Here is a 26,018-nt window from a genome sequence, read left to right on the forward strand (position 1 = left end):
TTAGATTTTTTAATAATTCGATGCAGTATGACTCTTTTTTATAAAAATATCAATTTTCGTTCGAAAATTTGTAGTTCTCGTGCTACAATTAATTTTATTCGCTTAAAACTCCGCATAAAAAAAGCATTATTTTTATTTCGTTGAATTTTGAAAAATTAACCAAATTTTATTCATTTCGTTCTTTAATATGGTTACAGAACTTCTTCTACTGAGTCGGTAAAGTCAAAGGGTTCGCTTGTGGGGGGAGGGGGTGTATGGTGTAACACAATCAATAGGCATAGGTAACAAACGAAGAATTTTATTAACACGAAGACACGAAATTGTTAACCTGTTTTAGATGGTTCAAAGGCTGGTCTATGCAATAAAATTTTTTTTTGAAAAATGTCACTTTTAGCGAAAATCGACCTTTTCAACGTGTTCGGATACCTTAATAAAGAAACTTTAGATTTTCTATATTGCACTATGTTATATAATACAATATAATATCACTTAAGAATAGATAACACTGTGTAATATATAATACTGTATTGCTCAATATCTTGTAAAAATATTGTACATTTACAATTTTTTTTTTCAATACTAGGGAAAATAACAATATTTTTGCAAATTTTTATAATATTGTATGAAGTTATTACCCTCAAGTATACTCGGTAGAGGGGTAATAAGGCATATTCTCGAAAATTTTATTGAATTTCATAATGTTCTTTTTATGTTCTTTGATAGATATGTTCTTTTTGATAGATACTTAACTGGAATATATTATATTTCAAAAGTTGAAATAGTAAATATGATTATGCCTAAAAGTAGTATTAATTTTCCAGTTTGGGAGGAACATTAGCAAAAATCCAGATGATACTTATATATTGCGTGTATTTTATCACGTGAAACTAAAATATTTATTTTTTCAACTAACCAAATATTATCATTTGTAATCTGTTTCAAGGGGAAATGTTTGTTATTTGCTGTTGTTAATAGGTTTTCTAAATATCTAAATAAAATACGTTTAATTTAAGACTTCCTCGTCTTTTATGAATTCTAATGAAACACTCAAATGCCTACATCCGTGTATTTGTGTTTAGAGTATTATGCTTCTCCTTTTTTATTATTTTTTTTATTTCTTATTTTATTTATTTATTTATTTATTGCTGTATTTTTATTGGGTTTTAGACAGACTCATTTAAGTTAGTAATAGAATGAAGCACATCTAAATTTCTTCATCACACTACATCAACAATAAAATACTTGATCTTTAAAAAATTTGACTTAAGCTGAACATGAGGTTTTCGAATTTTCGATCCCAACCCAAAACCGAAACCTTGCAGCCAACTCCTATCGGTTTTAAAAGTCAGAAAGAAGTGAAATTAATTTTAATTGATGAAAATTATTCATAATGATAAAATATATTTAGTTCATAAAGCTTGTATTTAATTGTTTAATACTTAGTTCGAATTTAAACTAATGTTATTATAAACACATATCAAAATTTAAAATCATTAAACTGCGTCAAGATCAAATCTATCCCTTCAAGATCTAATAAATAATAAAAGAATATCTCTGAGAGGACTCATGTGAAACAGAACATGAAATTGTGTTTTCTAAAATTTTATTATCTTATATTTATCATGGATTTAAAATCAGGATCTCATTTTAATATATATTTAATTTGTTCCAGTGCGCCACAAATTAAACGAGTTTATGTTATGATTTTGTAAACGGAATTAAATATTGGCATCAGATAATTTTGTTGTGTTCCGTCTGTTTGTTATGGTTGCGGATTCGTAATACATGTTGAAAATTCCTTAAAAATTCTATTTATCTTTTGTCATATTATCCTAAAGAAATGGGCATTAATGTTTTCTTTTTTTAAATTATAATCAGTTATCTATTCATTGATGTGTGAAATATTCCGTAACTTCCGGTTTCAATATCTTTGACATTTCGAAACTGATTTTTGAAGGTCTGATTTTTTGGATTTCATATTTCAGGTGAGTTTCATTTATGTGATTTTTAAATGTTTAAATGCTTATATTCTATACTATAAACTTTTAAAACTGTGATTCAATCTTAAATTATTTAGTTTATTTCGATTTTACCGAAATGTTCCACACAATATTCAGTTTTCAGTATTTATCCTTAACCATGTAATCTGTTGTTAGATTCGAGTGCTTTTCATTGCGTCATTAATGCAAATAAATTGTTTTGTAATGTAAAATATGTTTTCAATGTTCGATAAACCGTAAAGATAAGAAAATACATTTTTTATTTTTATTATTCTGAGGTGATCTAAAGGGAGTGATAAATTTATTTGTGCATTATTTCTTGGTATGATAACTAGAAACGTAATATAATATTGAGAGAAATTTTATGCATGATGTACCTAGAATTTCCTATATTGGCCTTGATGATGTTTTCATAGTAGTATAAATCTAGCATTTGCTTGTTTTTTTTAAACAAAAAAAGTAATAAAACTCATTTTAATCTTAGTAACGAGAAAATTTTTTATTTCATTAAATTTTAAGTACGTTTTATTTACTAGCATTTAAAAAAAGTAATTTTCCTATATTTTGCTTTTTTTATAATTTAATAGATTTTATACATTTAAAAAAAAGTAATTCTTTCTTATAGTTTGTTGAATATTTGCAGAATTAAAACTTGTGTTAAAATGAAAACTAAGACTGTAAGAATGTTATTTTATTATATGTGTTTATTTTATTTGAATTTTTTTTTTAATTTCAACATGGTTAACTTGCAGTGTAATATATAGTTTAATAAGAATTTTATCATCATACCTTTTTCAAGGAAAATTAATAAGCATTCCTTTAACTAGACAAAAGGCTGAAAGGAATAAACTAATTATTATTACTTATAGCTAGCATGCATTACTAAATGCAAAATACTGCATTCAAAATGAGATTACTAAATATCAATTTGTTATAATATTACTATATGTTCAAGCAATAAAAACTAAGAAAACTTTTTATTTCATTACTATTGCATAAGATTTGATTAGAAAATCAATTTAAAATTTTTATTTTTAATTTTGTTCTTCTCTTTTTAACATATTTTATTTAAATATCATCTATTTTCATTAGATTATGGGTCAAGTTTAAAAAATTATGGCAGAAGATGCTGAACAGAGTTCTTCTTCATTATCAACCAGTGAAGAATTTGAAATCGTTGGTAGTTCTGAAACTGCACTTAATAAATCAGAAGAAAAGTTGAATAAAAAAAGTTCAGATGAAAAAAATAAAACTGCCGAAGATGTATCTACTGTGGTAATATTTTATATTTTATTTATTAAAACATAATTGTGTGATATTTTTTTTAAAAAAAATTCAACATATTAATTTCCATTGTTAAATTGTCCTTTAATTTATTGATGAGTAAATTTTTTTTTTCATAAGTTTCAAACATAAATATTTTTAGTAACTATATTTATTGTTTTACAAAATTTTATATAGTTTACTGTCCCATTTAAAATAAAAGCTTTTCACTAGTTTTAATTTTTTTTTAACTTTATGAATTTTTCATTTAATATTCTCATCTTTAATTGCTATGCAATCTCTTAGATTTATTTCATAGTGATTATACTATATACTTAAGTAATGTGTTGATTACCATCTTTCAAATATAAATGACTGAAAAGGGAATAGTGCAAAATAATGTGGATGTATATGTGATTGTATACAACACTGAATTTTAAATGAATTACTTTTAATAAATGTATATTATGAGAAAAAAAATTGTTTTTCTTAGCTTTTGAAAAATCATTAAAATATACAGATTTTTAATTCTCCTTTGAGATTTTGAAAGACTTCTAATGTTTTCTGAAATATATATTGCCCAATTTATATAATTCTTCAAAGTCTTTATTTTGTTTTTATAATGAACTTTCATAAATGAAATTTTAGATATCTAAAAATTTTTAATAATATACAATTATTATTAATACCTTTTATATTTGAAATATCAAATTAGTATTACAATTCTATCATATATCAAATATAGGGGGAAAAAATTTCCCTTAAAAAATTAAACAATAAATATTATTTGGAATTTTTTTATATAATGCTTAAGATTTTAATGCTTGTATATTGCATTTTTAATTAATCAAATCAAGCAATCATTAAGTTAACGTTCTGAATTTAGCAATCATAAAAGTTAATGTTCTGAATTGGGGACACTTGTACTGAGCATAGTGCCTTTCTTTTTAAAATTGTAATCAGATAAATGAAGAAATGTCCAAGTATTGGATATATTCTTAAGTTTTCAAAGACTATTTAGACTGTATCTGACAATTTATTATGTTCCCAGTTAATAAAGTGAATGTATTTATTGGTATTTAGGCTTCCAACACTAATATTCCTGTTACTACTGCTGGACAAAAAGCACCTGTAAAAAATATTCGTTCAGAGAAACAATTGAAAGGGGAACTAGTCATGGATCATCCATTAGCTTTGCCCATTCCAACTGCACCAGCCCAATCTAATACAACTTCTGGTTCACAAGAACAAAATGATGCAACTAAATCTCCTGAGTCTAATACTACTGGTGGAAAGATTGGTGTAACTCCTTCTATGAGTTCTTTAGAAGAAAGTAAGTTTAGAAGAAAAAGTTATATTTTGTATTTGTTATTCTGCTTTAAAAATTTCTTCTTGTTTTGATCTTTCTTTGATTTAATGTGAACTGTTAATTTTATGTATGATAATATTATTTTAACTCTCTAATGTATTTTTGTTTTAAACTGTATTAATCTGATCAGCACTTATACATTAATATCTATAAAGCTTTTGAGAGTTTTTTTATTATTATGTTTGAATGAGTCTCATAGGCAATATAGTTTTGAAATGAACTTAAGGGGATTTTTTTATTGCTGTCAAATAAAGTATAAAAAAAATAATTGAATTACTTAATTTTACATAATATTATCGTTTTTCCTAAATATTTTATGCCTTCTTATGCTCTGAAAATTTAAAATAGTTTATTTATTATGAGCTATTTTCTTTCAATAATTATTAGCATAATTTTTCCTTTTAACTTTCTTTTTTTCTGTTCACCATGCTATTATTTTGTATTCTGCTGTTTCTTTTTTTTGGGGGGGGGGAATAGCTACCCAATAGGGAATCCTGTACCTCCACCCTTTCTACTGACTGAAGTAAAAAATACAAGTTCTTACAAATGAAAAATATAGATATAAAAGAATTTTAAAAATATATTATTGCCTTTAAAATGAAAGCCAATATAATAGTCACTTAATTTTCCATCTGATAAACATTCTATTTCTATTATTATTAAAATATTCATTTGAGCGTGGAAATTACAAAACCATTCAAAATTCTAAATAAATTAGAAGTACATTTGAGAAATATTTACATACCAACAAACTATTTCAATAAATAATTATATTAAAATGACCTAAAGGTTTTTATTTAATTTTTAAGCTATCAAACATTTATCAATGTCTTTAGTTTGATATATAAATTAACTGAGAGTCTAAAGTCATTTTGTGTTAAGCACTTACCAATTATACAGCAATCTAACTTGCATGGCATGAAATTAATTTATGACTACTTTGGGTTGTGCTCTTTTAGTTTGGAGTATGCTTCTTTTATAAAAATAATTTTCTTATATTATTAATTTTTTTAGGGCTTCAAAATTAGAAATATCTTTGTTAAACACTTCCGACTGATAACAAAAAAAAGGTTATATATACTTTACACAAGACATAAATAATCTGTATAGTTTATATTTGATATAAGAATCTACCTGTAAATCACAAGTATTTGCATTTAAAAAGTAGTTACTAAACGAGGTTAAATGTATTTTTACTTTCTATCTAAATTTCGATCTTCATGAATTTTTTCTTTAATATTTTATTCTTCTCTTGAACTTTCTTTTTTATATTTTGATCTATTTTTTATTCTTAGTAGTATACTTTCACATTATGTTTTAGCAAACAACTCTAATATAACTCATGCTATGTTGCTTAATTTACTTTTATTTGATGTGATTTTTAAAATGTTACTAAATTTTGAATAATTTAAATCTTTTTTTTCCCATTCTCTGATAGTTAGTCTTTCTCAGTCTTCATCTTTGCAATTTGCTGAAACAGATTGCTCACTTTTCCCTCATATAACCTATCTTGGATGTGCTGTTATTAATGCACCAAGAAGTGAAATAGAAATTCAAAGAAATATGAGCATTCTTAATCAACAAGCTTCAGACCAGGCCATAGAAATAACACTTTCTGTTCCTAGTCACTCTGAAGGTTCTGTAATGTAAGTATATATTTTTTTAAAAAAGTATATGCTTTTAAACAATTAAACTTTTTTTTTTTAATTATCATGTGTCATATTTAAGAATTTATATATATTAGGTATTTTATTTCTATTATGATTTTAGACATTGAAATTTATTATATTATATAGGTATTTTTAAAAATGTATACACTGTGCTCTTTTTTAATAACTTATACTTTTTAGATATATCAATATACAAATGTATAAGAAATCAAATTTTAGCTTTTCAAGTGTGCATGCTTTTTCAAAAATTAATTTTTAAGTTTTGTCGAATTATTTTGTAAAAACATTCATAATTCTCTTTTCTTTTTTTCCATAGCTTGCTGGACTCTGATGGTTCCAATGAAATAGCCAGCTTTCTTATCCACTGCATTTTATTTTGTGCTCGTGGAAGACCTGAAACTCCTGAAAGAGAATGTTTTGCATTTGCTTGTAGTCATGGGGAGACTGCAGAAACTTCAATATTTCACTGTCACATTTTTAAATGTGATAGTCCAGAAACTGTAATTATCAAACTTTGAATTACTCTAAAATATTTTGTACTTTACGTAAATTCTATGAATTAAAATACAATATATGTTATTATTATAGAAATTAACTTGATTAATATAAATCAATCTTAACCTCTTATATGTTGTAGCTTTGTCTCATATTATATTGAATAACCTTACTTTAAATAATAAGAAAAATAAAACATTCATAAATGTTGTAATTCATTACAAATATTTATTATAATCTATATGAATATCTTTCAAATGCATTTAAATTTATTTATTTAGAATTTATTAGTTTAAGAAAGTTATTTAAAATAATGTGAAACTTGTGAAAAGTAGATCTTATGTTTATGATATAGTGTTATATATTTTGTATATCTTCTTATAAGAGCTGAACTTATGGAAATAAAATATTGTAAAAATAACCAATCACTTTGTAGATCTAAGAATCATTTTACAGTTTCCATTAGTGCTATTTATAAATGATAAACTTCTGTAAAGTGTACGAATATAAATAAAAATTATTTTATTATTTAATTGTATTATATAAACTAACTTTTTTATTTTTTGACTTTCTTTATTGCAGGTGGTAAAACTCTTACAATGCTTTGCTGCTGCATTTCATCGCATCCCCAAATTTTCACAGGGTCGTGCAAGTTCCATATCTTCTGAAAAAAATATACCTGTTGGTTACTCTGTCAAAAACACTCAACAAGTTTTTGTATTTGAAACTATTTTGGATATTAAAGAAGAAGATCTCAAAGTAAGTAAATATATTTAAAACTCATTCATTTTTCTGTAAAAGTGAGAACTCTTACAGACAAATTATACTTGACATGAATTTTTAATTCATTACACCTAATTTGTTTTACATTAAGATTTGTATTAAATTTTGAATTTATTTGTGTGTGTTTTTCAGGGGAATTTTGTATCTTGTCCTAGAGAAAAAGATTTCTTCAAATTTAGATGCAATCTGGAAAAAATGTTGACTGTTACTATTAGTCAAATATCAAATAATAAGGAACTCAAATTATTAAAGTAAGTTCCTTTTCTTTTTTTTTCTTTTTTTTCTTTTTTTTTTACATTTAGTATAATACTAGTTTATATGTGAGACAATTTACTACTATAATTTCTGAAAATATGAATTATTGCTGAAACCAATTCAGTTCACTTTTCTTTTCTATTAATCCCCCATTTTTCAAGTTGACTCAATATTTGAAATGCAATTGTGCCTTTTAATTGATTCTTTAAACATTTCCCCCTCTAGTTGCAAAATAATTATCAGTAAAATTAGCTTTAAAAACTGATTTAAATGTTTTAAGATCTAACATTTTCTATTTCACATGATTAAAAAAAATTTAAAATAAAATGCTTAAATTTATACAGGCATGTGTATTCTGTTGCTAAAATCTAATTAGTAATCTAAAATTACTAATCTGTGCAATTTTTATACTGATTTAAGAATGTCTTGTTTCATATGGTATTTATTTAATAACTAGCTTTTACCTGCAACTTCGTTCACGTGGAAATAGATTGGAATTTATAGCAACAATGGCTTTATCTTTTGTTACTCCTGCGCATGTGTGTTTTTCAACGCTAATTGGGGCAACACAAATGTATGAATTTTCTACGCCAGTTGGGGTAACGCAGTATAGATTATAAATTTTTAATTTCCTTTATTCTGTTTTATTTTAATTCAAAAATACTTCAGAATGAATCCGAAAGATCGATTAATTAATGTTTAATTTTATATGTATTGAACACTAAGAAAATAAGCAGAATCGTTTGAAATAATAGTCAAAATCATGTTAAGCCTAATCTCATTGGCGTGGGAGGGGGGGAAAACCTGGAAGCTTTACTCATTTGGCAGATTTTTGGCAGTAAAGTTAGTTTTTAATTAATAAACAATTAACCACTCAATTAAACAGAACAAATATTAGCCTATGTCCTATTCCAGACTAATATCTATCTCTCAGCTAAATTTCATCCAATTCTGTTCACCCACTCTGGCGTAATTGACTAACAAACATCCATCCAAACTTTCACATTTATAATAATAGTATAGATTGTAGCTTATATGCAATTAATACATTCTAAAACTTGTCACCAATTCTATATTTACCTTTAATGTGTTGTGTGGATAAAAAAAAATTAGCTAATTGTGGAAAAGAATAGTTTATTTTATCTTCACCTTCCATTCTGCACAATAAAAGTAATAAGCACAGTTGTTATGTTTTTTTAATTGCTTTTTCTTTATATCTAGTGAGGGGTTAAGAATGTCGTTAATGAAGTTTAAAAACAAAATAAAATCTAGAAATTTTATTCAAAATATATACTTTTTAAACTCTGAAAATTAAATGAGCTCCAAAAAACCCTTTAAAATAATTTTTTTTTTTTCATTCTTACCAGTTTTTTTATTAGCATCTCTGTAGTTCTAACAGTGGAAAGGTATTCTGCCTTCATCAGTAGCATATATTGCAACCTTTTATATAAATTTGGAGGTTGAATATTTGGAGATAATAAATGCTATTAATAATTAATATTAGATTAAAACAAATAATTGCTAATCATATGCTCTCAACCTTTTCTCAGTTGAGTACATCTTGTTTATAAAGTAGCTTTTTTTAATATTGGTAATTTTTGTTTTTATTTCTATTTTAATTAATTAATCCTTACTGGTAAGAAGATAATTAATACTGTATTTAAAATTAAATTATTTAAATAATTTTACAATATTTATAGCAAAGAAATATGCATAATTTAATGCTGAACTTTAATAAGGATAATAAAATTTTTAACATGTGTTACATTTTGTAAATAATTTACTTTATAAAACAAAATTGAGTTTTAAACAGAATAAATTATTCTGTCAACAACAAAAAATCAGTGTTTGCTTTGATATATCATTACTTGACATTAGATTAAAAGTCTTGAATTGTTTGGTTTTACTTCAGTCTGAAATTGTTTTAATTTTTAAATTGTATCTGATGTGGAAATTGAAGAAGACTTTTGAATTTCATGAAAATTCAAATATAATAAAAAATTTTATAAAGATTTATATATAATACAATAACATTTGAAAGCCTGGATTGGTAGGGCATTGGATTCACGTCCCTTGGGTTGTGAGTTCAAACCCCACCGGCTGAAGACTCCCCATGTATGTGGTGACTGTGCACATATAAGTTTGTCGTGGCCCCAAAGTCCTCCATGTCGAGACAATACCACTGCGGGTACTTGTTCAGAGGTGATTGTTCTCTGATTGAGATCTAAATTATGATCTGCAGATGAGTGGATAAAATGCATGAATGAAGTCCACCCCATAAAAAGGGTTGTGAAATATGAGTAACTAAATTGTACTCTTGGCCCTAGATGGCACTACTGAAACAAGAAAACTCTCTCAGCTTAAAATCGCTGACTTCATCAGCGGGCTTGTGTGCAGCACAAGATGCTTCTATGCAAACTTGTTTTCGTTTCTGTTGAATATCTACTTATACATACAAAAATCATGAGATGTTCCTTTTAAAAATTTTGAGAGTTTTACAAAAATTTAGCATTTATTGTTTCCCTATTTTTTGCTTAGTTCTTAACTTTCTAATCTAATATATATATATATATATATATATATATATATATATATATATATATATATGTGATATTTTTTATATTATCTTTTGTATCCTTCTTACCTATTTGTTTGTCTGTTTTCTCCACTCATCATTAAATGGATGAGGAACTGCTGAAAATGTTCATAGATCAATCAATTCAAAAAACAGCAAATGACTTCTTTTTTTTTTTTTTTCTTTTTTTTTTGAATTGCAAAAATGTGTTGGTTTATTCTTTATTAAAGATTATTGAAGTACTTTAAGGGTCGAGGTGGGTTTTGGGATTTCTAATAACTGATTATTCAGCTGGTAAAGACAATTACTTTATTTTATTGAACTAAAATTCCTGAATTGTATTTTATTTTTCAAAAACCTTCAGAAATACCAACTGGAAAAGAAAAAGTATGGTAAAGATAAACTGCGTGTGAATAATACATTCTTGCAAGTTTTCTAAATTTTCTGTGTTTTACCATGTGTATTTCCTTTTCTAGTTGTTTTGGATTATTAATCAGTCCAGGTAGAAACTTGGCCCATTCAGAAATGCAAGCTTTGGAAGGGGTAAGTTTCACCTTATAATTTTTAGCAGTGAATGTAATCTTTTTAATTTATTTTAACTATTTTTATTATATTATATTTGTAATTCCTTCACATAATCTTAGTTGATTTGAATTTTAAATATATAATTTATAAAATTCATTTTTGTTATATTTTTCTAAATCATTTTACCAATTTAGTCTTTCTTTATTTTATATATATTCTTTTGAATGTAATAAAATTAAGTATGAAATTACACTGAAATTTTTTTCTGGATTTATGTACTTTATAATGGAGGTTGGTTCTTTTTATGGTTTTTTTAGGTATTAACGAATATGGTATTAAATGGAGATAAAACAGTTTATCATATTTCTGCTAACTGGAATCCAGCTGATCCAGTATTTGAAGTGCTGAATACTCCTACAACAAGAGGTAATATTAATTTCATCCATAATATTGATCCATAAATTACCCTCTATACTTTATTTTACTTTCTGTACTAATTGCCTTTGGCAACCAAATGATTTACCAAACATATTACTTATATTTAATTTCACTTAGATTGCTTATACATCCAGAATTATATCAAACTATCAGATATTAATAGTATGTTATTTTAATTGTCTTACATGTGATCTATTTAATTTATGCAGATTTTTCTAATGAACACCAATCCCATAACATTATAATGTTCTTAAGATTTTAATTATGTGATTCCTCTATCACCTAAATTTCATGGTATTATAACTGTACTTTTTTTTATTCATCTTGTAGACTACATATATGTTAAACAAAATAATTATTTAGATTTCTTTCACAAAATGGCAAATATTGTTGCGAAATATACTTAAAAATATATTTACAAATTTAATTAAATCTAGATTAAAGACTTTTATAGAAACTAAATTGGCATAATTTTAAAAAATTATAATTATTATATAATAAAATAATAATATTCTTATTATTATTATAGTTTTAAATGGTGAAAAATTATTTTTATGCAGGAATGATTTTGGAAGTTACTACAAAAAAAACTCATGAAATCTAGCTCATTTCTAATTAATTAAAATTTCAAAAAAAAAATTGCTCCAAGGGAACCATTTTTATCTTTCGAAGTACATGTGGACCAAATTTGGTAGCTCTAAGACAAACAGTCTGACTTGTAAAGTGCCAACAAGCTTATGCATTCGTCTTTATTTAAGTAGAAATTAATGTAAATTTTTCATTTACTTTTCTAATATTTTTTTTATTGAAATGTGAAATTTTTTGAATACAATAATTTATTTAAATTCTTTCTTTTTTTACACCAGAGTAAGTAGAGAAGTCCTTTTTAACATTAGTTAATCTATTGCAATATCACAATTCATTTTATTATATCTTTACTGGATATTACATATTAATTTTTATGATATGCAAGCTACCATTTGAAATTACCTGGTTCCCAGAAACAGAGTTCCCACAGTTTTTGAAAACTTCCAGAATTTTATTTTGCTGTACTTTTGGCCCTTGAATATATATATATATATATATATATATATATATATATATATATATTAGTTTTGTGAAAAATAAGTAAAGTTTGCAACCATTTTTTTTTTTTTTCCAACTTGAAGAGTGAAATAAAATGCCAAACCCTATTTTAAAACTGTTGATAAACGATTTCAGATGGCATTATGATAGTCAATTTTAGAATAAAAGCTGAAAATTAAATTTGAAATTAACATTTTGTTATTTGCCTGGACACCTTTTCCAATGGCCGTTACACTCGGGAATGCTTTTAATTTGCATTTTTCAAAAAATCAGTCATTACTAAATAAGACTTTTTTTCACTTTTTAAAATTTTATTTCATCACTTTTTTTTTTCTGAAAATTGTTATTCCATCTAAAATTGTAAGATAAAGTTTTTTTTTTTTTGTATAAGACTTTTGTTGTTGTTGTCCTCCTCAAAGTAATTCTGCTAAAAAAAAAGCAATTATTGTCATTTTTCAAAAAATTATCCAGATTAATATTTAATAATCTAATAGTTTTATTTAACATTTCCATATGTTTAACAAATTTTAATTTGGAAAAAAAAACAGATTTACAAAATTTTCACTTAGATGGAAAAAAAAAATTAATATTTTCCCTTTTTTAAATTTATTCCTGATATAATTAAACTATTTTTGGTATCTCATTATATAGTCCTTTTTTATGTCTCTCACATTTAAATTTAAATTTATCCTCTCAGATTAAAAACTTTTTATTTAAAAGTGAAAAAAACAGTGTTCCGAATTTCTCAACCCACTTCCACCAATAACATATTCCGATGCAAACTTAAGAGGCCTATTTTCAAAGCCAATTCAACAATTTGAAATGGTAAAATGGCTGTTATATATTTTTTCCACATTTTGACATTTTTATAACAGTTTATCTAGTCTTTTGTTTTTGCCTTTAGAATTCTACTAAAAGAAAAGGAGTGTTGATATGGGAGAATTGTTAATCTCCAATCTTTTCTCTGTATTGTTGAAGGAAAGGGAAAAGGGGTTCAGCAAGATGAATTACCACCTAAGGAAAGAATTTTCACTAGACCCAGCAACAGGAGATAATATTATTATGCCTTAGATGCTGAGATGAAATTATCATTAAAGTGTAGGAAGAATTATTATTCGTATAATCTTGTAAGAATGCATTTATATTTGGCATTGTTCCATAGATTCATGGTGTTCTGTTTAAGAGTGACAGATCTTAATGTATAAAACCTAATACTTGATAAACATTTAGAAATTATATGGCTTCAACTTTAAAGGGCTCTTCCACACTCAAAGATATTTTATAAAACTTCTGTGTTCTGAGGAAAAATTGGAATTGAGAAGTTATCGCTTTTATTAGCAAAAAATCTCAGATTAGTTATAAAAAAATATTCAAAAAATCGCACATTTCTTCCAACCACAACAAACAGGGGATGGCAAGTTCAAACCCGCTATAATGATTGTGACATTTGATTTTCTTTTTCTTTGTCAGCTACATTTCTTAATACGGCCAGTCCATCAGTAAATTAGAAAGTTTTAAATTATTGAATGATGAAAATTGCAAAAAGAAATTTTTATTATGTTAATAAATGTGTGTGCAGCTATAGCCTGTATGGAATTTTGAACCTCCTTTTATTTGATGTGTGTTTTTTATTTGTGAGAAGAGAGATTATAGTTCAAATTTTAAGAAAATGGGAGACTTACTAAGAATTTTTGAAGGGCCAGATGTTGACTGAATGCAGTTACTGTTAAACAAATTCAATTGAAAGGAGGAATAATTTGGTACTATATGTCAATAAAAGGGCAGTTTATAACACCAAATGTAAATGGAATGAAGATCTTGTATATTAAACAGATACTTTTCTTCTCATTGGCCAAAATTATTTAACCATTTTTATTTTTTTTTTTCATTCTTTTATATAGATTGCCCTCTTTTAATGTTTTTAGTAGAAAATATGGAAAAGATGGTGGTTTCTAGCTGTTTAAAAAATTTCAGTGTCATGAAAATTGATGTTCTTAAGAGCCTAAAACATTTAAATAATGTTTCTTATGATAAAAACTTATATATTGATATCAGAAAAGTCAATACTTAATTCTTAATGACAAAATTCTAAAAAGTTGTTTTGATTTTTTTTTTTTTTTTTTGAAAAACAGCCTAACAGAATTGAACATGAATGTTGACTTATTATGTGCCTTTTTTGTTAAGTTGTGCTAATTCCCATCTCAACTAAATACTTACCTTAAATTTGAGTGTTCAGTTCTGAAGAGCATAGCCAAATAACTATACTATAACTATAACTTACTATAACAAAATAAAAGCCATTCTTTCTGTTCTTGTGAATTGCAAGAATCTGCAAGAAGAAAAATGTGATATTTTATTAAAAGTGGATAATTTTTTTTAATGATGTGTCTTGCAATTCAGTAGAATTTAAAATGGAAATATCCAAGAATCACATTTACAAGTTTTCAGTAAAATATTGAAAAAAAATCAAAATTTTTATCAGAAATTGTGTGAAGTAATTAAGATTCTGATGATATCATACCATGACCGGACTATTAATGAAAAAGAATTTTTCATAAAATATTGAGGTAGAAATTTTTTTAAAAAATCGCAAAAGTACTTGTATTTGATAAAGATTACAATCGCAAAATTGTGAAAAGAATAAGAAATGGAAACACATTGCTGATAAACTAAATGATTTAAAATCAAAACGAACAGAAATTGAAGGAATTTTTAATCTGCAGAAATTTGCAAACAAACTAATTGAAAAGACCAAAGATAATGAAGATTTTCAGTGCATATAGAATCAAATAGTGTTAGTAATTGGAACTTTAACAGTATAATTTAAAATATTTAAATGACATTCTATTTCACTTCATTTATTTAAATAAATTTTTGAATAAAGGTTTTATCTAATTTGTATCTGTCTTTTGTGTTTTCTTTTTCATTTCACCAAGTACTGGTCCAAAATAAAGATATTTTTATGGAATTACACATTTTTTTCAATGAATTTTGTTTTAACTAAATAGCGAATATGTTTGTGAGGTCAGCACCCTTTAGTAATTTGCATGAAATTAGCCTCTAAAAGTTTCTGTTAGCAAATTAGTAGTAACAGTATTTATGTTGAGATTTTGAAACCCACTTTGAGCAGCAAGCATTAGCTTGTTAACTAAAGATGAATATAACAAATCTCCTTAGTGCTCATCCTTTGATCATTTAAAGGTATTAAGCATCATCATCAAACATTAAAAGGAGAAAGTAATCATTATTTGAAAATTAATTGTAAAATTATTTCGTTTAAATTTATTGTTTGTATTTTTATATTGATAATTTATAACTTTGTGATTTTTGATTTTCTTTCCCCCTCTATCAGTAAGAGTGAGAACCCTGAGAGAATATTGGTTGTGTTCATTTCAATCGAATTTCTTATGCTTAGCTGATGATTCTCGTAGTAAATTTATTTTTAAGCATTGAATTCTGATGGATATTAAACTGCTTTTTTTAATAATTTGTACCCATCTTCTTTTTGTGCACATGAATCTTCTTTATGAGTTAAATCCTATGACACTGCAATGTTATTGAAAAAAAAGTAACTATTCAGATAATCTATCTTCTAATTGCACATTTTTTTCACAATTCTGTAACTTTACTTTTAATTCTTTTTATAAATTGTGCAGATAATAAAGAGGATCTTTATTCTTTAGCAAGATTAAATATATGATGAAAATGGCTTAAATTTCTTTGCAACAATAAAACTATTGTTTAAAGTTATGTAAATTATTTTTTACAAACTTTAAAATTCTAAATAAAATTGATAAAATTTAAAGGTCAATCTTTTAAATTTAAAACGCTGAAAAAATTATTTTTGTGTAATAATATTTTTGAAAGGTTTTATGGAAAAATGCCAAAATAGTTGCAATTTTTTTTATTAATTTGTTAATTAAATAAAGTTTAATTAAAATTTCAAAATAAGTACACTCTGAAAATCATATTTCTACTCTTCAAAATATAATTGTGCCAAATGCAAGAGTTCTCAATCGAAGGATCTGATTTATAGAGCACAGAGTCTTTGTAAAGATGCTTTAGTAAAGATGATGTAAAACATGTATATCTGGTACCATTCTTTTGAAAAAAAAAAAAAATTTTAATAAGAAATAGTGAAATAGATTCTCTTATTATTTTTCAGACAACCAAGTCTATTTGAGTGTTGCTGTGGATTTAGTATTTGCTGGAATTGATGAACCTACCCGATTTGTGATGGAAACAAAAGCTAAAATCTTCAATACAAATGAAAGATTTTGGTATTTTTCGAAAAAGGCCTATCATGATCAGTTTTACTTACGATTAAAAGAGGTATAGCCTTTATTCTATGTATTTTTAATTTACTATATTTATGTAAAATATATATCTTTTTTTATTTTTAAAGTTTTACTGTGCAATACATCATGTGATATATATATTGTTGTTAAAACATTAAAAGTAATTTTTCAGGCCAGTAACCTAATTAAAATTTAAAATATCAATATTTTCCAGAAAGTATTTAATTTTTCCATCGAAACATTATCAGTGCCTTTTAGAATTGCATCAATGAATTTTTTTATGGGTAACAACAGCTATAATTTATTGAAGATGTTGCTTAAATCTTAGTATTTCAGTTGCTTTACATGGTTTTACAAAAAAAGAAAAATCTCTCATTCATTGAAATGTATTTTGATTATTTTAGAATAATTTTTACTTTAAATACTTAAGAAATACCCACTCCTACATTTTTCAAGAGATCAAAGGAATAATTTTGTAATCTGTTGGAATGTATAGATTCTAGGAAACCACTTATATTAATTGGTACTTAATCTGAGCGATTCAAAATAAGGATATTCTGAAATAAAGATACTCAATAATAGAAATATTAATGACAAGAATGTAAAAGAAAAATTGTACTGTAATCATAATAACTAATCATAGAAATTATATTTTAGAGTTATATAATTAAATTTATATTTAAAAGCTATATATTTTAGTTCCAGTAGGGTTGGAAGCAACATATTGTTACAATAAACAACAGGTTTAGATATATAATGCTTTAATATTATTTCAGGGATATTCATATGACAGTTTTAGCTAAAAACAATTATATTGGTAAGACTTATATTAAGACTTACCAAAAGACTTCTAACAAATATTCTTTTATTATGGTCTGTATGATTAAGCTTTAATCTTCAGAAATATATTAAGCTATATAGTATTAAAATTGTGTAGTTTTAAGAAAAATTTAGTGAAAAAAAAAGTAAGTTTATTTTGCAAAGTATTAAAGCATTTGTTTTCCCATTTTGAATTTATCTGATAAATCTAATTATCTTTTTAAAAATATCTGGAAGAATAGAAAGATAAAGTTTCTTTCTCTTTCTTTTAATAGTTAGAGAATGATGCAGGTGATAGAAACACTCTTTATGAAGTGGTTAGCTTAGAAAATTCTGCACGCAAAAAATTTCCATCAGCTTTATATGGTCAAGGAAGTGACCATTCTTTAGCATCTCATGACCAAGACACTGAATCAGGTGATTTAATTAATCTTTATTGGTGTATTATGTCTTAGAGATTTCTTTGATAAGAATTGATTTCACTTCAATGTTTTTAGTTAGTGATTACAGTAGAACCTCAATTTTTTTTTCGATTTATGAGATCTGCTAGAAGAGATGTACAAAACTGAAAATTGAAAAATAGAGTATAAATTTTTATTAATGTTTTAAAATAAATGAAAGTTTAAAAAATTTATGAAGTCTATTATTTTTATTTCTTTTTATTGCATAATGCATCTTGATGAGTAATATAACTCAGTTTAATGGTGTGAGACTCAAAATTGGGATTCCACTGTACTTAATATATCTTTTTCAAAAGGAAAAAAAAAAAGAATTGTTAACATTCATGTAAATACTTTTTAAATGTTAACAAAAATTATTCTATTTGCTAGTTTTTTTTATTTATTAATATTTTAGATAATGATGAACCATTGCCAAGTGGAACTGGGGAAGTCAGTAAAGAATGCTCTTCATTTGAATTGGAAGGATGGGCTGAAGTTTTGCAAAAATGGAGATTAAATCTTAAACAAAGGCCAAAACAATTAGCTCCCTTAGTTAGAAGAGGTATTCCTGAAGCTCTTCGAGGTGAAGTTTGGCAATTACTTGCTGGCTGCATAGATGACCGGCAAATAGTTGACACATACAAAAATTTAATTTCTAAAGTAAGAAAATCTAATGAATACTTTTTGTTTGGTATTGATTTTTTTTAATCACCAGAAAAAAGTTATATATGGGTTTTATTTTTAAAGGAATCTTCTTGTGGTAGTGTTATTCAAAGAGACATTAACCGAACTTTTCCAGCCCATGATTACTTTAAAACAATTGGAGGAATTGGTCAAGAATCGTTGTACAAAATATGCAAGGTATTATTCTATTATTGTTTTATGATATTTGTTTAATTATTTTTCATTATTATTCCTGTTTTTTTTTATAAATTGAATTACTTTTATTCAACAAAAAATTGCTGAAAATATTTATTTAAAATTAATATATATTTGAGCACTTGAAAAGAAAAAGAAAGTGACTTAGATGGAATTTTTGCTCTGCTGTCAGCCTTTTTCTATATATCCAATGAAAATTAAGTCAACATATGACTTTTCTAATATTTTTTTAATTAAATTTTTTCTTATATCAAATGGCAAAATATGCTGAAAAACTTTAAAAAATTTCTTATGTAAAATATAATTAGTCAATATCTGTTATACACTGATTTTAATAATCTGTGAGGCATACTGAAGTATTAAAATTATTTTTAAATCTTCTGCTAATGATTTGGCTGGATATGAAATATAGATTTATTTTTAAGAAAGGAAAGAGAGATTTGTTAATAACTGAGATATTCGAAAATTTATTTTAGTTAAATTGCATTATGAATTGATTTAGTTATATTATTGTTTTTAAATTAGGCTTTGTAAATGTTATGCCATTATGAGAGAGAGAGACTAAAAGTACAGATTTTCTTCCTTTCTTTTTAAAAAAAATATTTATGGTGAAAAAGTAAGATCTTTTTATCTTGTAGAATTGTACCTAATGATACTTGTACATATACTTACTTAAAATTGAAACATAATGTTTTTCTTGTTAATAACAAGCATGATCTTGTTCAGTTTAACATTTTAATGTGTTGTGCATCACTAATTATTAGAAACATAGTCAGATAACCAAATATTTGTATGATAAAATTAGAAAGCATCCATCTATATACATTTGTTTATTGAAATTGCCATAACTGCCTTATGATTGGCATTTCTACCAAAAATAATCTACATTAAGTAAATCAAAATTATGTTTTCATGTTTTTGCTAATCAGTAATCTCAGCTCGATTCTATATAAATTGAAAGTATTTCTTTATCTTAGAATCTAAGAATTATATTTTAATGCTGTAATAATGTTTACAAAAAGATTATACGATTCTTAAATATGAAAAATCCGAAAATATTATCAGCACTCTTTTAATATTTGTATAATATGTATTCTTTGGAGTAAGCATAGTTTTAGCTTTAGATTTTCCATTTTACATATAGCAAAAATTAATTGTAAGGAAAAATATTATTTCACTTATAATAAGCATTATTTTCATGTGAGAATTTTTAGTAATGTATAAAATAAATTTTCATTTAGAATTTCATAGTGATATATTAGATTTTGGTGCACAAAAATTTAATGTTTGCTTATTAAAAATCTTTTTTAAAAAACATCCTTGTTACTTGCTTTGAGAATGTATTAAGAGGTGCAAAATTAAATATTTATGTTTATACATTCAAGCGTGGATAATTTTAACACAATAATTAATTAATCAAAATTAAATGCTCATATATCTATTTTTACTCATTTACATTAAAGTAATTTAGGAAATAGAACAAATTTCTTTTATGTATTTTAATAAACTTTAGAAAGAATGATTGCTTTTATGCTTTCAATAGTAGTCATTATATTTATGAGTCAGTGTTAATTAAAAAAAACTGTATAAATATAAGCTATATTAAAGACTGAAACAAAAAATTTGCTATTTCTAACTTTCTCTTTTTTATTATACATTTAGATTAATATTCTGCAAAATGTCATGCTAAGATAAATTCAGTGCTTTATTTTTCTTCATTATGAAGTTTCTTGTAATCATTTTAGGCTTATTCAGTCTATGATCCAGAAATTGGTTATTGTCAAGGACAGTCATTTCTTGCTGCTGCCCTGCTGTTACATGTAAGTGCTTTTATCTTTCTTCAATGTTTTTTTTTTTTTTTTTTTTTTTTTAATAATCAAAGAATTTTCTTTTATATTTTTTACAGTTTTAAATGCATTCAAGATTTCTTTTTTGGCAAGTGATTATAATTCATTTTTGTAATGCATAATTTTTATTTGTTTTTATTTACATTTTTAACATTTTCATATGTAGATTTTTGTATTTCTTTTATAATTGAACCTCTAAAATCGATTAATCACTTGAGTTTTCTAAATGAATAATTTTAAATGTTTGTTGCCATGTTATAAAAAATTATTTCTGAAATCTTGAACTTTTTGTATTTCCATTCAGTTTTAATTTAATGCCTTTCTCCAGTACTGTCAAATGGATTCTTTCTCAAAGGAATGTTGTTTATATTGTATTTCTCTAAAATGTAAGTAAACATTTTTTTTCTGTAGATACCTGAGGAGCAAGCATTTAGCATACTTGTAAAAATCATGTTTGAATATGGTTTAAGAAATCTTTTCAAAAATGGATTTGAAGAATTGCATTTACATCTCTATCAGTTAGAAAAACTCATTGAGGTAAATATAATAATAAAATATTCTATGAAATTTTAAAAAATTACTCTGCCTTATATATGTGTACATAGATAAAATACAGTTTTTTTACTTTGCAGAAACCAGTATTTATCTTTTTTTTTTTTTTTTTTGTCTTTAGGAACAAATTCCTGAATTGCAAGCTCATTTTACAGATTTGGGTATTGAAATGCACATGTTTGCATCTCAGTGGTTCCTTACCCTTTTTACATCAAAATTTCCTCTGATTGTTGTATTTTATATTTTGGACATTTTCTTATTAGATGTAAGTGATTACTTATTTTTGAATTTATATATCTATTAATGCATTTAAGTTTTGCTTCAGTAATAGTTTTTTTTTTCATTTGCAGGGTATTGACACTCTATTCCAGGTAGCTTTAGCTTTGTTAATGGTGAGTTTCATAATTTCCATTGTAAATATAGCATTTACTTAATTCTTTTAATATTTTTTGACAATGAAATAAATAATTAGCTAATGAATTTATTTTACTGACTACTTTCTGTAAAAATATTTAAATATTATTCTTGTGTATTTTATTGCTTTGCTTCTTTATACGATTCATTTATTCACATGTATCTATATAAGTTCTAAAAACAAATATTCTTTTGAGAGTAATGGATTAATTTGCTTATGGCTTTCATCATTATCAATGAAACTTTGGACAGGTGTTGTCATTGGAATATGTTTTAAGAAATTATTTACAACGTGTAATTATTTTAAATTTTTCAGACTTTTCCTTGATTATTAAATTTTTGTCTTTTGGTATTACTGATACTTGTCATTAACCATTAATGGAGAAAGAAGTATACTGTAAAGATCTTAAATCAGATATAAAAGTTCTTAAAGCTTTAATAAAAAAAATGTCTAAACAGACAGATTTTGCTAAGATAATTGATGAAAACCTGCACTGTTTCATTAATTCATGGCTGTTAAAAATGTTATATAATGAGACATAAATAATTGTTATAAATAAAATTTACAATAAATTTTTAATTGTAAAATGCATATATTTTATAAAATTTATTCTTATTTAATTTATATATATAATGGTTGCATTATTATATTTCTTTCAGTTGTCAAGAAAAGACTTACTAGCTTTGGATTTTGAAGGCATTTTGAAGTATTTTAGAGTTACTCTTCCCAAAAAATACAGAAGTGAAAATAATGCAAGAGAATTACTTTCTGCTGCAATAAATATAAAAGTTAGTTAGTTTTCTTTTCTAACACTTATTATTCAAAGATTTATTTTTTATATTATGTTTTAAATTTTTGGAAAAAATATTTTTTTTATTAATATAATTTTTGAACAAAGATTGAATTCCCCTTTCAGTTACTGGAAATTGTTATATGTGGTTTGACAAAGTAATATAGAAACTCTTAAAATATTATTTTAGCATATCAGCATCATAGGTTTTTATTATCATTTAGGATGATTAAGTATTATAAAAAAACTGGTATAGAAATGTGTTACTGTAATTCTGGTACTTCATTTCATATTAATTTCTAATTATCTATGTTTTTATCTATTTTGTTAAATAGTGTTTTATATATTTAGTCTACTTATCTTTAAAAATGTATTAACTTTCTTCAGAGTTCTTTGCAGTACTTGAAAATGAATTTCTGCCGTTTTATTTTTTTTCTTTTAGAGCATATGGAATGATTAATTGCTTCAGTTCCTTTTACAATTTATAGCATATTTTTAAAACATTTTTATTAAATATTCTTTAAATTTTCTTGGGTGTCAAGAGCAGCAGTTTCATAATTCAATATAATTACTGTTTTTCTGTGTTCAATAAATTCTTTATGTACCAATCAGAAATTAATTCTTATTGTTGTTGGTCTAAAGCTTATATAATATATTTAAAGCTTAACATATAATACACCCATTTTCTATTTCTTCTTGAGTCTAAAATTTCTCTGTGAAATGCTATAGGTTGAAAAATACTGAGATATAGGTTAATACTTTGTTTCCAAATTTCTTTCCGAATGAGGAACTAAATTATATCTTTTTTTCTTTTCCTTTTTTATTTCCCATCTTTCTCACTTTCTGTTGAAAATGCTGGTCAATGTGAATGATTTTATTCTTCAATGTACTAATAAAAATTTTATGTTTAAATATTTTTGTAAATAAATAGTAAGCTAAATATAATTACCATTCTTCTCATTCTTCCCATTACTTAATACTATAAATATTATTAAACATCAGCCTTATTTTTAAATGGTTTGTTTCAGTTGTTTATCTGTGTGTAAAAAGATCTTCTCGTTCTTATTTTATAATCCTAGATTTTTAGTTTAAATATTTTTCCATTTAGTTGTTTTCACATCGTACAAATAAGAATATGAAAATAGACAATAAAGGCTTTCAAAACTTCATTCTTCTTTTAAATTTTGACATTTTAAATTAATTGCACATTTGCTTTTATGTTGAAAGACCACAGTCATGATTTTTTTTTTTTTTCATTCTATTGAAAAACAGAAAGTTTCAATTATATTTTTTAAAGCTTTCTGTGCTTTATGAAAATGATATATTTAGATTAAATAACCACTTTACTGTCAGAATAATTTTATTTTAATTATTCTTGCTATTGCACATAATAATGCTGAAAATAGTAATAAATGTCATTTTGATTGTAGGTTAAAAAACTGAAGAAGTATGCCAAAGATTATTCTTCTTTGAAAGAGCAACGAAAGTTCCAAGAGGATCCTGTCTCTAAACTTCAAGTATATATATAATCTCTAAATTTTTTTCTTTTTCTGAAGTTATAATTTTATCACCTATTTCATATGCATTAAAATTCATTTTTTTTTTTTTTCACTATTTATCAGAAAGAAAACAGTCGGTTCCAGCTAAGTAATCTGAGATTAGAGCATGAAAATGATGATTTGGCAAATGAGCTTATTAATGTTAAAACACAGCTTGGAAATGAATTAAAATCAGTAAGTATATGAAAGTACTTTTTTATTTTCATTTTTAATTTGCTCTTATTTCAACAGATTAAATCTGTCAAAATCATGGATTTGTATTTTTTACATAGATATTAACTTTAATTAGTTTTCACCTTCTTTATATTTTATTTGAAAATAGTGATTTTTTTAGAAGTAATAATTAATTTATTTTTTATTTTATTTCTTTTGTGTTTATTTTTCTAGTCTCATCATTAATTAAATGCTTTTCCTGAACGGTTCTCCAAATTTGATTTTTTTTTCTTTGAAAATGAATATTTTTATTATTATCCTCTTTCTAAAATGTATTATTTCCCAGGCCTTAGAAAAAGTGGAATCATATTGTAAGGAAATGAGTACAACAAAAAAGTCTTTGACAGAATTAGAAGATGAAAAGAAAAGACTGGAAATTGAAGTAAACCAAGTATGCTTCCTAAGAGCAGTTTGCTTTTATTTTTCTATTTTGCTTCTTAAAAAATTTTCATATCTACAAAATTTTGCATGAGCAAGTAGGTGAATTAAAATTAATTTATTAAGTGTTCATCATTTTTTTTTATATATTTTAGTTGTTTAAACACCTTTTGTGCATTGTATATTATTATTATCATATTTTTTTAAAAGAAAAATGGTATTCAAAACCAGTTTTCATAAAGTATAACTATTAAGTTATTTTGCAGACTTCATCAATTAGCTTTTTATTTAATTTATTTTCATTCTGTATGATTTGCTGTTTTATATCTATAATTTAAAATTTCTATTTTCTTATTTAATGTGTTTGAGGAATTGATGTGTTTATTGTATGGTTCAATAATTATCTGTGTTTTCTTAAGAAATGGTTTTATTTTAAATATGTTTATTTAACTTCTAAATTTATTTGAAGCATTTTCAATTTAAATTAAAATTTGAAACTTTCTGTATTATTTTTTAGTTGTCCTTTTATTGCCAGTATTCTATCAAATTTTAAAATGAATGAAATAAAAAAAGCAGTTATTCAAGCAAACTATTTTTTTATCTCAAAAAATAATTACTTTCAATTTTGTTATGTGCAGTTATCAAAATAATAATTAAACAACAGGAACAATGCTTACATTGTAAATATAAATTTTAAAGCAAAAAATGAAAAAAAAAATGTTTTTTATGTATATTAGGCATTTAGAATTCATTGTTGTTTTATGTATGCTTAAAAACTGTTTTTTATAAAATAAATTCACTTATTTTTATTTATATTTATTTATAGATTATATAATGCTGTTGTCTTAGAATTATTGCCTATATTGTTTGGAAATTTCTAGTAAAGTATGAAGGAAATTCATAATTTAAATATTAAAAAAAATTCTAATTCATAATTGTATCTGTTGAACAATATCATTTAATAAAGTCCTTAAGTTTTTTTTTAATTATTGCTTTTCTATGATTATAAATTTGTTATTGCCTCAGAGCTTTTTTTTCCATTAATCATGTAAATCCATTACTTTAATTAAAATAATAATTATATATTAAAAGATCATTACTTTAATTAAAATAATAATTATATATTAAAAGATCATGCTGTTTATTTTTTTCTTATTTATAGTTAAAAGAGTTGTGTAGAAGAGAACTGCAGCAAGCAGAAAGTGAAATTTCTCGAAATAACAATATCATATCTGAATATAAACAGGTAAAAATATTCAAATATACTTTTTTTAATTTCAGATAATAGTTAAGTGTGTATAAACATTTTTTACAAAATTATTTTTAAATCAACCTGAAGACTAGCTCCTGAAATCTTTTTTATTAGCTA

General features: G+C 24.4%; 1 protein-coding gene across 2 annotated transcripts in view; it reads left to right on the plus strand.

Annotated features, from left to right (window-relative positions):
- Positions 1–1,759: 1,759 nt before the first annotated feature.
- LOC129968880 (rab GTPase-activating protein 1-like) overlaps positions 1,760–26,018 on the plus strand; it is a 29,789-nt gene continuing 5,530 nt past the window's right edge. Inside the window, exons 1-22 of one of the 2 annotated variants that reach the window (XM_056083195.1) lie at positions 1,760–1,985; positions 3,093–3,275; positions 4,347–4,596; positions 6,071–6,278; positions 6,619–6,802; positions 7,380–7,556; positions 7,713–7,831; positions 10,887–10,953; positions 11,253–11,361; positions 16,625–16,791; positions 17,852–17,993; positions 18,432–18,676; positions 18,764–18,877; positions 20,641–20,715; positions 21,154–21,279; positions 21,416–21,559; positions 21,645–21,686; positions 22,369–22,497; positions 23,930–24,016; positions 24,122–24,232; positions 24,558–24,653; positions 25,812–25,895. In XM_056083195.1, coding sequence (XP_055939170.1) covers positions 3,117–3,275; positions 4,347–4,596; positions 6,071–6,278; positions 6,619–6,802; positions 7,380–7,556; positions 7,713–7,831; positions 10,887–10,953; positions 11,253–11,361; positions 16,625–16,791; positions 17,852–17,993; positions 18,432–18,676; positions 18,764–18,877; positions 20,641–20,715; positions 21,154–21,279; positions 21,416–21,559; positions 21,645–21,686; positions 22,369–22,497; positions 23,930–24,016; positions 24,122–24,232; positions 24,558–24,653; positions 25,812–25,895 — 2,835 coding nt within the window. In that variant the 5' untranslated portion in view covers positions 1,760–1,985; positions 3,093–3,116. Of the gene's footprint in view, positions 1,986–3,092; positions 3,276–4,346; positions 4,597–6,070; positions 6,279–6,618; positions 6,803–7,379; positions 7,557–7,712; positions 7,832–10,886; positions 10,954–11,252; positions 11,362–16,624; positions 16,792–17,851; positions 17,994–18,431; positions 18,677–18,763; positions 18,878–20,640; positions 20,716–21,153; positions 21,280–21,415; positions 21,560–21,644; positions 21,687–22,368; positions 22,498–23,929; positions 24,017–24,121; positions 24,233–24,557; positions 24,663–25,811; positions 25,896–26,018 lie in introns of both variants that reach the window. The other variant, XM_056083194.1, reaches the window with a different exon arrangement.

This window comes from Argiope bruennichi, chromosome 5 (assembly GCF_947563725.1).
Source record: "Argiope bruennichi chromosome 5, qqArgBrue1.1, whole genome shotgun sequence".
NCBI classification, from domain to species: domain Eukaryota; kingdom Metazoa; phylum Arthropoda; class Arachnida; order Araneae; family Araneidae; genus Argiope; species Argiope bruennichi.